Raw genomic sequence first — 11,493 nt, 5'->3', positions numbered from 1 at the left:
TACAATTCAAGAGACATAAGCCTAAGTCTCTTTAGCTCAAATACATCTCGACCCGGAGCATCACAGGTTCAGCTGATAACAACAAAGTTTCCCATCAATTCAGTGGAAGATAAGGTTACAATTTCCTTTCCTCGTGTTATATTTCCAAAGGCTAAACCAAAGAGCATGCACAGAAATTGATTTAAAATATTTTAAATTCAATGTATCCCTTGTGAAGAACACCAGTAACACTTTTGAACTTCTTTTATTTGATTTACGAAACCCCTGTTCTGATTCCTATATGCTCCAGTGTATACCGGCTTCTGTTTCAAAAGGAAAAAAAAAAAAAAAGAATTGAAGAATGCATTAGAAACGCCTTCTCAGAAACCTTCAGTAATTTGTTCAGGTACTCATTTTCATATGTGCTCTTGTTGAAATGAGAGTTTGCTATAGCAGCACATAAAACATCAACGCCTCGTCCTCTCCTTTCTCACCCCTAATGAGAGAAACTTAAGAGATCAGGACATTTTGGCCCTGGCAAAGAATACTCCAGCAAATAGTCCTGGAGGAAATACATATTCATTGACATCAGGTTTAAATTATAGTTACATATCTCAAGTGTTTGTGATCGATTTTAATTAGCATTTTCCTTACCAAAAAGGATGCTGAAGAAATTTGGTAGACTTAGTGGAGCCTTGAACAATGCCATACCAGCAATGGAGATAGGAATTTTGTTTAAGGAACCCACCAAACTGCAAACCAGGAGCATATTGTTATAGAGAATACAAGTACTAAAGAGGGCAAACCAGCACACAGATGGCAGCAAGTCTTGGTTTCAGATATAGAGGGCACTCTTTTTCCCTTGTGCCCTTGGTTTTATTTGACACTTAAAAGTAGTTTTAGAATGAATGTACTAAAGTAAAATTTAGGCGAGGGTTCAGCTGTTACCTGGAATCCCATCACTATTCTCTTTTTGAAACACCTATTACCAGTTGGCCATGACATTTATGATTAAGGGCAACTTGTAAGCTAACAAAATCAACAGGCTTCCAAAATCATGAATAGAAAAGAAAAAAAGAAAAGAAAAAGAAAATCCTGCCCTTCTTATAAAACTTTGGACTAATGGCTGTATCACTTGGACTAATGATGTAACACGATGCTAAGGAATTCAATACTCCAAAATCACTGCTCCGTCTTCACACTATTTAGAAAAAAGATGTACTCAGTACACGAGATTCCCCATTTTGTGACATTCTAGGAGGGTTGTCGCATAGGCTTAGCCGTGTGCTTTTGCAAGGAGACCTTAATGTTTGCACAAAGTTGAACCCCATGGTTTGCTAATCACAAAAAAGCAACCTTAATGTTGCTACTAAGACTTGCTTTAATTCAAAAAAGCTATTTATGTAAATGAACCTATTCGTCTTCATATTTCCTACATGCATTGAAACTTGAAAGATCCACTTGCATTCAACCTAAGATTCAACAAAATATTAGAAGAATAATAAATGAAAAGGTAAAAATAAAGCTTTCTACATTTGGAGTGCTTTCAAGTTTAACTGCATGCTCTACCTGTAAGTGGTTGGCCCAGTTTGACTTAGAAACCACATAGAGGTGAAACTTATGGCAAGTCCAAGAAGTCCACTAGCGGTTGCAGCTACCCAAAACATCGGCATTCTAGTTACATCCCTATCCAAAAAAAGAACATGAGAACACAATTACTGCCGTAGCGACAAATTTGGGAATTGAAATTTATCCTTACACTTTAATCACATATTCCCATTCATCAAACAGAAGAATCAAGAAGATTGCAATAGGTAAGGACAACATATTATTCAGCAACACCATTGAAACTTCATTGAGAGATCCAGATCTTGTCAACTGTTTTGCTTTGTCCATGACCCACCGCAAAGTGAGCTGTCAAAGAGTAGAAATGTCAAATGATAATTAAGTATCAAAATATAGACGGAGGTGCACCAAGAATTATGGTTTTATTCAAATACATACCGAGTAGCTCGCTGTTAGAATGCAATTTACAATTTGCCATGCATAACCCACTCCATCAAAAGAAAGATCTGTGATGCCTCCAGTAATAGCTGAAATTATCTACAATGCAATGCATCAAGGATTTGAGTTCATTTTTTAGGTGAGGTTAACAAAAGTGACTGATAGAATAAATGGCAAAATATGAAATACTTAAGCCTTCCAATAAGAAGGGGCTAATGCTGTGTAAATGAATGATGATAAAGAAAAGCATATAAGGAGATCCTGATACAAGTATACAGTTGCCTTAATCACATGCATAAAAAACAATCACTCAAACATCGTCTTAGGGAGAGGCCACCAACTGTTGATCTAACTACAGGTACCACTTCCCTCAAGCAAAAGGATAACCACTGGTTGGCAGTTAAGCTTGAAATTTTAGACCAAGCATAGATGATATGCAATGGAAGATGTATGATGTACCATCAAGAACATAGAAGTCCAAACTTTCTGATTCTGATGCTTCCGGAAAATATAAAATTCACCAATTGCTGTTAAAATATTTGTCACATTCTTCAGAATCGTCACCATGGCAATATTTATGTATTTCAAACTGAAAAGTTAACCAAACAATAATAAGTGCACATAACTATACAACCAAGCATGATTCAATAAATTTACACCTTTTGTCCCTTAAGAGAAAACTAGGTATCACTGCTCTCTTTCACCAGTATTCTCCTGATCTTAAGTAAGGACAAGTAGTTTTTTCCTTAATAGATTCAGTTGGTGATGCAAAATATCCAAGTACAAAATGTGGTTCTTTACTTACCTGTACATGCCTGACACTAGCATGCCAATAAAGATTACATTTACCGGAATCCAGACCTTAATTAGTTTCCAGTTCAGCTTCTCCAGTGACACTGCTCCACATAAGCCCAAAGCCACCACTACAACAGTGCTAATTAAATTCTGCAAGAAGTAAAGGGTTAGGAACATGATTGGAAAATTCTCAAATTACAAAAGTGAAACGGAAAAATATAATTCATGTAAGAAACAGGACGAATAGATGCAGAAAGTAGCTAGTGTTTGTAGAAAAAAAAGGGCACAGTGCTTTCAGTTAAAGATCAACTATGAGAATATCTAAATTGACAAACAATTTAGATTTACGTCTAGAAGAACTATGCACACAACAAAAGCGGGAAAGTTTTTGACCAAACTAGGAGCAACCTTTCATAATTTTATGGACAAGTCAGGGTACCTGATAAAACATTAATGAGATTCCTGCATTGAAAGCATAACTTGATAATACAACTTTATTCAGCAATATCATGCTGCAAGAAGAGATGCAATAAGCTGTTCCAGAAAATAGAGGCCCAGATTTTTTTCTGGATCCATGCTTCTGTTTCTCATCCACTTCAACCAAGATATTGGTACCATCCCCAATGGCAGCTTTACTCCCCCAATGAAGTCTGATTTAAGGATACACATGATAGAAAAAAAAGAAAGTGACATGGATCAGTATATGATAATGCTGAATCAATTTGATTCATAACCAAATCAATATGAAAAAAAAAAAAATGTCATAAGTGCACTATGCAATTGGAAATGTAGTAGAAAGTTAATTTGATCATAATTCAAAGAAGTTATTCAAAAATAAAAAGAATAGGAAGGCAAAGATAAAAAACTCCTCTGGTTTGGACAGTCCACAGTGCATTTGAAACAATACAGATTATTTCTTAATTTTGAACTGTAAAGCCTCAAATACGCAACATAAGGGAATTTGGTTTTTTGTATGGGAACTCCACAGAGATGTGGAGTCACACGTGTTCATGAAGATGACGGTGGCAAAGAATATTTTGTACATGCATAGGGAAACAGTTCCATAGCACCAGAGATATAATATATTCATAGAATCTGTGTCAAAAACAAGAAAATTATTCGCCTGTCTGAAGCTGCCCTGTGCTCTGCATCTATTGACATATTACTTATTGACCTATTTCCTTGCCTTTGAAAACTATTAAGAAGCTCGTGTTCCACATTTGCCCGTTCATCCATCGCCAGTTTCCCATTTAAAGAGCTGAAATCTGGTTCCTCAGCATCCAGGGAAAAACCTGCATCTGACTTTGAATTGGATGACATAGCAATAACCTGCAACAAAAGAGAATCCATATGGCCAATTTAGATTCGGAAATGAAATGTAAATCATGTACTGGGGAAAAAAGACTGTACTAGATGTCACGGGAGTGCCAAGGACAAACATGCTTGCTATCCTTGGCCTCAATTTGACTGCCATTTGTATTGCCAAAGGAAAAAAAAAAAAATCTACCAGAGTGTACCAGCTGCAAAACCCTGAGGCAGCAGACAATTATGTTCAGGAAGCATAACCCCAGAAGGTCAGGAAGACTAAGTACCATGAGTACTTTAAGCAAGTTAGCAATTGCGCTATCTCCTAAGCGCTTTTCATCAAAACTACCTTTTAAATTCTTTTTTTTTTTTTCAGATCGTCTATAGTTTGTCTGAAGATTCTGAGAAAAGTTTGTTCAAAGAACGTAAAAAAGTATAGAGCAAGAGAACCAAAGTCATGCAAACAGATGGACTTGAAGTAAAAATATAGAGAACATAAGTTAAATCAGCCAAATTCACTAATGTTCAGATGTGTAAAGAGCAAAACTAAATCTTGATAAGTTATATCAGAGAGCAACCCATTGAAATCTTTAAAAACACATAACTAATCTTGATTTAGCAATGCACTTAACAATTTAGGAGAAATTACTCAATATTATGGTCGATTGAAGCCAGTTTGTTCTTGTTGTAAGCGGGGGCGGGGGAGAATTTTAACATTCATCAAAAGGGAGCAACAATTTTGTGGGCTTAAATTAAATGAAATTGAATAATACGAGGCAGAAGTCATACCAATTAAAATTGTGAGGGCATGCCAATCTGCTAGGTATCTTACAAGGCCCTCTTTCTGCACAATAATTCCCAAACTAAATATAACCGATCATTCCAAGCCGATTATCAACAATGCGGCATGCTAAATAACCAAATCTAAATTCCACGGTAATGAAATGTTGAAAGATGTATATACCTAACACATAGAGATATATGTATATATGCCAGACATGATCATATGAATAATGCATTTTAAAATTATTAATTGAACAAGATCTCACCGAGAGCATCGAAGTACAGAAGAAGAGAGAAAAAGGTCACGCCGGAGACGTGATTATGAATATTTTGGAGACAAACGCAAAGCGAAATGGCGTGGATTTCGAACAACGCCAAGAGAGTGATAATGAAATGAAGCGCGCAATAATCCAGAATCATACGAATAAAAGCCTCTCCCCTCGATCGGGCAAGTTCGACAATCTGGAATGGTCATGAGATCTGAAACCTATGAGAGTTGGAAAGAGAGGGAGTTGAGTGTGCATGTAGGAATAGGAGGAGGGGATAATTCAATGGCGAGAATCCAGGAACGTGAATGGCACCATGTAAGCAGTTGAATGTGGAGAATGGAGCAGTTAACGATGCACCTCCCCAGGTCAAATGCTTCGAGTCGGAGCGATCCATACTTCGAGAACAAGAAAAACAGAGAGAAAAGAGCCTGTATCTGTTGAGGCCTACAGTAATTGATGTTTGTTTCTCGGGAAAATAAGTACGTGCTGCGTATGTGGAGAAGAATAGAAGAGAAAGCTGCGTGGAAGAAGTTGCTTCAGTCAGAGACACGTTTCCATGCTTCTTTCTGCCTATATATTTTATTTTAAAATTAAAATATATTATTCTATTCTATGTTGCACGAAAACGGAAACGAAAACGAAAACGAAAACGGGAAATGAAAAAACGCGGAAACGATATTTTTTAAAAAAGTTAGGAAACGGAAACGTGGGGTAAACTGTAATTTTAAAAAATATAGAGGTGTATGTGAAATTAATATATCATTTATATACTATAAATAATATTAAATTATAATTTTACAAACTAGATATAATATTACAGTATTACCCTATACCCAAGCTCTCAGAGATGAGAGACCCATGCCCTTGCTGTCAATGGCCAATTGCATCGCTTCCTTCGCCTGCCACCGTCGCCAACTCGCTGCCTCTCTTGCCGTCGACGCGTCTGTTGCCCTCGCCTTCGCCCTCGCCGTCGATCTCGCCTCTCTCACAATCGATCTCTGCCATCGTTGCTGCCTCTATCGGTCGCCATCGACGAGTCTCTTACCCTCAGCTTCGCCTTCGTCTTGCCTCTCTCACAGTCGAAGTCTGCCACTGTCGTTCGTCTTTCTCACCATCGACGAGTCTCTTGCCCTCACCATCGCGTTTGATCTCGCCGTTCTCACAATCGAAGCGTTTTTGCCATCGTCGCTCGCTTCTCACCCTCGTCGCCGCCCACCGCCGTACACCATCTCTTGCCTCGACTGTCGCTACATACTCCATATCTCGCCTCGCCGCCTCGCCTCTCGGTGACGATCGTCCTCCTCGCTGTAGGTGAGTGACTGGTCGCTAGAAACGCGTTTTCCATATTTTCTGTAAATTGCGAAACGGCCCCCAAAACATTTCGCAATTTACAGAAACGTTTCGAAGGCCGTTTCAGGCCGTCTTCACGTTTCCGAAACGGGAAACGGTTCGGAAACACCGAAACGGTGCTTCCAAGCTGTTTCCGTGCTTCATAGATTCTATTCATAAGATTTGAATGTAAATCCCAGGATTTAATATTAACTAACCAAAACTTTTATTTATTTAAAATTTCACCTAAAATGAGTAAAAACTAACTAAACTATAGAGGTGAATATCACCTAATAAATATTTATTTAAATTTTTTTATTTTGTATATAACCCCTCGAATTAAGCGTATTTCTATTAAATTTTTATAACAACATTACTACTCAAAAACATTTAAAATTTGCAAAACTCTGCCGAAACATTACAACTTAAACTTCATTTAAAATTTAATAAAGTTTTCTATTAAAATTGGGAAGCTTTGTTTGTTCGTTTTATACCGAATTTGCGATTATCAGCGGTCATCGTGAACAGAATTCTGTGGGTGTTGGGTGGTATTCCTTGTTGGGCTTTGCTTGGCCCAATTTGAAGTATAAAGTATAAACCAATGGAATCAGGGCCCAAATAATAATACCTTGGGCACACTGAATCCATTACAGTCTAGCTAAGTGGGCTTTTAATCATGGTTTTTCAGAAAATATTTTTATTTTTAATTGAATAATTAAATTTTCTCTTAAAAAAATTAAAACTCTGTTTTCTATTTTTTTTAATTTATACTGTGAATTATAAATCATACTTTTTATATTTTTTAAAAATGAATACTATGAATTTTAAAACATTTTCAGTTGTAAAATTAGAGTTCCTTAAAGTCTTAATTCTGAAAGCAAGGACTGATTTATTTGTATAACAAATATTCAAATCAAATTAACAGAAATTAAAAAGCCATTTGGTCTAAAAATTTGGTTTTAACCCAATAATAAATTTTATGATTTAAATCATTCATTGTTTGTGCTATCCCTTTGAGTGTCCACATTTGCACTATATTATTTCTTTTAGGTTGCATCTCCATCTAAATTGTTTTTATTCTCTTTTAGGTGTTTTGTACATTAGTTTGTATTTTAATTTTTTTTTAATTAATGTTGCTAAACTTTTCTTTATTGTATCTTTTTTTACTAATAATTTATTCTTTTGAGTTTTTAATATCTTGTTTTCCTTTTAAAGTTTAATTAATTGATCTTCTAAGTTACTTTCATTTTCTTTCTCGATCTCTTGTGATTTTTCTTCTAAGTTTTTTTATTTTACTCTTTAACTTTTTATTTTCTTCGTTATGATTTTTCTTGATGGTTTTTATTTCTTTTTTAATAGATTGATATTTTATATATAATTCTTTATATATCTTTTGTAATTCTTCTAACTCCATATTTTCTTCTTCTAAAGCCACGAAACACATATGTGCTTATTCATTTTCGGATTGGGATGACTTGTTTATAGTATCTGCATCCCATGTCGAGAAGGCATGTCTCTTTGATTTCTTAAATCTTTTCTTTTCTACTTTCTTTTATTTCTTGTCTTTCTTTTCTTCTGGGCAATCAAATTAAATATGCCCACTCTTTTAACATTTAAAGCAGGTAGGAGTCATTCTCTTGAACTCATTCCCTTTATTTCTCATTATTCTAGCAAATGTTTTGGTTAGTAGGGTTGTTTCATCATCTCCATCATCTTCATTGTATTCTGATTCTTCATCTACTTTTAAGATTAGGGTTTTCTTACCCTTATGAGGCGTTTGGTATGGGAGAAGTTTTTAAATTTCTGGAATTCATAATTCTTGGGAATGCTCTTGGAAATCTTTGATTCACAGGATTTATGTAATTTTATGTTTGGTTAGATTTAAACATTATCAGGAATGTTGAGTATTCTTTTCTAAAAATTTACATTCTTATGTTTGGTTTAAATGTAACATTCTTGTAAATTTATATTTTTTTTTCAAAATTATCCTTATTTAATTTTTTATTTAAAAATGATAAATTCCTTTTACTATATAAAATATTGGGACCCACAACATCTTTAGAAAGTCAAAAAAATGTCATTTTTTTACACATTATGTATATATATACCTGTGTATATATATAATATAATATTTATAATAATATTATAATATATATATTTATATATAATATGTTCGTATGGGATTATAAAAGATAAATGGTGTTTTACTCTTTTTCTTTGTTAAAAACATTTCTAAGTTCATGGAAAACTTGGATTCCCAACCCCCCATAGAAATCTTTTTGTGGGAAAGTTTTTTAAAAATCATTCTAGAGAATCTTATTTCTCAGGATTCTTTTTATGAAAAAGTTTTACCAAACATGAGAATATAGATTCTCAACCTAACATTTTTAGGAATCTTAAAATTTTTCTTATACCAAACGCCTCCTTAGGGTCTTCATTTGTCTTATTCAATATTAGCTCATGAGTTAGCAGCGTTCCTATTAATTCTTTCATTTTTAATTCTTTTAAATTCTTATATTGGGTTATTGTGGTTACTAAAGATTGCCAAACTAAGATAGAGATCTAAGAATTTTCTTAACTTGATCTTCTTTTGAAATAGTTTTTCCTAACATTTTTAAATTGTTTATGATCTTTTGGAACTTGCCATTCATTTCACTAATGTTTTCATTTTGAAGCAATTTGAATTCTTCATATTGTGACATTAGTAAACTTATCTTTGTGTCTTTTACTTAATCGGTTCCTTCATAGACTACTTTTAGTTTTCTCCATATCTCATGAAATGTAGAACAAGCAAATAGTTTTTCATATTCAGTAGGAAGAATTGAACAAAAAAATATGTATTTAACTTTATAATCTATTTGATATCTTTTTATATATTCTTCGTTCCAATATTTCTCTTCTAGTTTAAACATATTAAAACCATCTCTAACAATTATTCACAAATAAAAATCTATTGAAATCAAATAAGACTCCATTATCATCTTCCAATAAGTAAAGTTTATGCCATCAAATAAAGGTGGTCTAAAAAGTTATGGTCCTTCGATTACTGCATAATTGGTGAAATAGGTCATCTGGATCTCTTCTAAGTAGGTATAAGGGGGTCAACTAATTAGAAATCTATTCTGATACCAATTATTGGTCTCTAAAAATATAGCTACTCAAGAAGGGAGATGAATTAAGTGATTAAAATTTTTCTTCCTTTTAATAAATATTCTTAGTGATTTTATTTAAGAATATATATTTGATAATAAATTATATTTGAGATTAATAGTTAATGCAAGTTACAAGATATAATAAGAATAAATAAAACAAAGCACAACACAATTTATAGTGGTTCGATATTTTCACACACACCTAGTCAACTCTCTCAAAGTCTAACCACCATTGGGGTTCTACTAAATCAATTTCACCAAGATTTTCACATTAATTCACTTTGAAAGCGTCTAGATGCACTCTTAGATTACAATGGGTTTTAAACAACCACTACACCAAAATTTTCATCCTATAGCTTATCTTGAAAACTAGATATACCAAAATTTTAACAGTTCTAGGAAACCTATACAATCCACAATGCTAATTTAAATGTTTATAAATAATTTATCCACACTTGGACATAAATAAACAATTAAGTATAAATTATACAAGGCAATAATAATTAAATTGGTGACCTTGAAGAAATTCAAAATAGACTTGAAAATCTTTTTTTCCTCTTACCTTCTGGCTCTTCGATTGATGTGCAATAATGAGTTGTGAGCCTCGAGTTGTTTGGATATTTTGTTTGAGAGCGTTTTTTATTTTTGGGTGCTTTGGATATGCAACTTGTACTCTTGATAATCTTCAAATGAATTTGAGGATATTTTCAGATGTTTGGAACATTATTTCAAATAGTCATTTTTCTAACCGTTAGATCAAGGGTTGACCTTTGCTTGAATTTGCAACGGTCGAAAATTCGACTGTTAGGTCGAAGGTTGACCTTCCAAATACCAAGGGTCAACCTTCAAGACTTGAAGGGTCAACTTTCAAGGCATTAAGGGTTGACTTTTTAATCTAGATTTTGAAAAAGATCATTTTTATGCAAATTAAATTTCTTGAAAAAATAATATTAATGAAAAATAATATTTTTGCTAATGCATATATTATATATAAAAATATTTTATAAATAAAAAAATAATTAATATTTTAAAGAAAATACTCTTCTAGTTAATCACCCAAAAACACTAAAATTTGTATATTAAAAATTTTATTTTTATTAATCATCAAAACTTAATTAATATGAACAAGTTGGCTCAATAATAAGTGCAAAATTGTCTTTACCACTATACCATCTTGTTTCAAATTGTGTGCTGTTAAGGGAGACATGTCAAAAGAAAAACAAGCATATATGAGAAAGGTACCATACTCAAATGTTGTAGGTAGCTTAATGTATGCCATGATTGGAACTAGGCCAGATATAGTTTATGGAGTAAGTTTAGTTAATAGATTCATGAGTAAGCCTTCCAAAGATCACTAGAGAGTTATTAATTAGTTGTTAAGATATCTAAAAGGCTCATTAAACATTAAGTTGATGTATAGATCAAATAAAGAAAATGGAAATAACATACAAGGATATTGTGATTTGGATTATGCTGCTGACCTTGATAAAATGAAGTCTTTATTAAGTTATGCATTTACTTTTGGAGGAAATTTAGTGAGATGGAAGTCAAACCTCAAGCACATTATAGCTCTCTCCTCAATTGAGGCAGAGTATATGGCACCAATCGAAGTCATTAAAGAAACAATTTGGTTACAAGGGATCACTCAAGAGGTAGGAATGATAAAGCCTGTACCTAAGGCATTTTGTGATTCTCAAAGTGCGATACACTTGTCAAAAAATAGTGTTTTTCACGAGAGAACAAAACATATAGATGTTCCACTACATTTTGTAAGAGATGTAATAGCAAAAAAGCAGGTCTAGGTTGAGACGATTTCCACCGAAGTGAATCCAGCTGATATGCTGACTAAGTCACTTCCAATGGCTAAGTTTGAGCAA

The 11,493-nt window shown here is 33.6% G+C and overlaps 1 protein-coding gene across 4 annotated transcripts; it reads right to left on the bottom strand.

The window, feature by feature from the left end:
* Positions 1 to 5,664, bottom strand: LOC127797146 (GDP-mannose transporter GONST2-like). Of its 4 annotated transcripts, none has more exons than XM_052329751.1 (12): positions 5,448 to 5,664; positions 5,133 to 5,353; positions 4,873 to 4,927; positions 3,965 to 4,107; positions 3,218 to 3,428; positions 2,789 to 2,928; positions 2,443 to 2,572; positions 1,984 to 2,082; positions 1,739 to 1,893; positions 1,549 to 1,665; positions 634 to 731; positions 1 to 541 (listed from the first exon to the last, which is right to left on the bottom strand). In XM_052329751.1, exons 4-12 carry the CDS (start codon positions 4,096 to 4,098, stop codon positions 498 to 500), a joined length of 1,128 nt encoding a protein of 375 aa, XP_052185711.1. In that variant the 5' UTR covers positions 4,099 to 4,107; positions 4,873 to 4,927; positions 5,133 to 5,353; positions 5,448 to 5,664; the 3' UTR covers positions 1 to 497. The 4 variants fall into 4 exon arrangements, with proteins under 4 accessions (XP_052185711.1, XP_052185720.1, XP_052185703.1 ...); XM_052329760.1 differs by having other exon boundaries at positions 5,133 to 5,328; XM_052329743.1 differs by having other exon boundaries at positions 5,133 to 5,664.
* Between the last annotated feature and the right edge of the window lie 5,829 nt (positions 5,665 to 11,493).

This window comes from Diospyros lotus, chromosome 1 (genome assembly GCF_014633365.1).
Source record: "Diospyros lotus cultivar Yz01 chromosome 1, ASM1463336v1, whole genome shotgun sequence".
NCBI classification, from domain to species: Eukaryota; Viridiplantae; Streptophyta; class Magnoliopsida; order Ericales; family Ebenaceae; genus Diospyros; species Diospyros lotus.
This window is presented reverse-complemented; position numbering and strand designations above follow the sequence as displayed.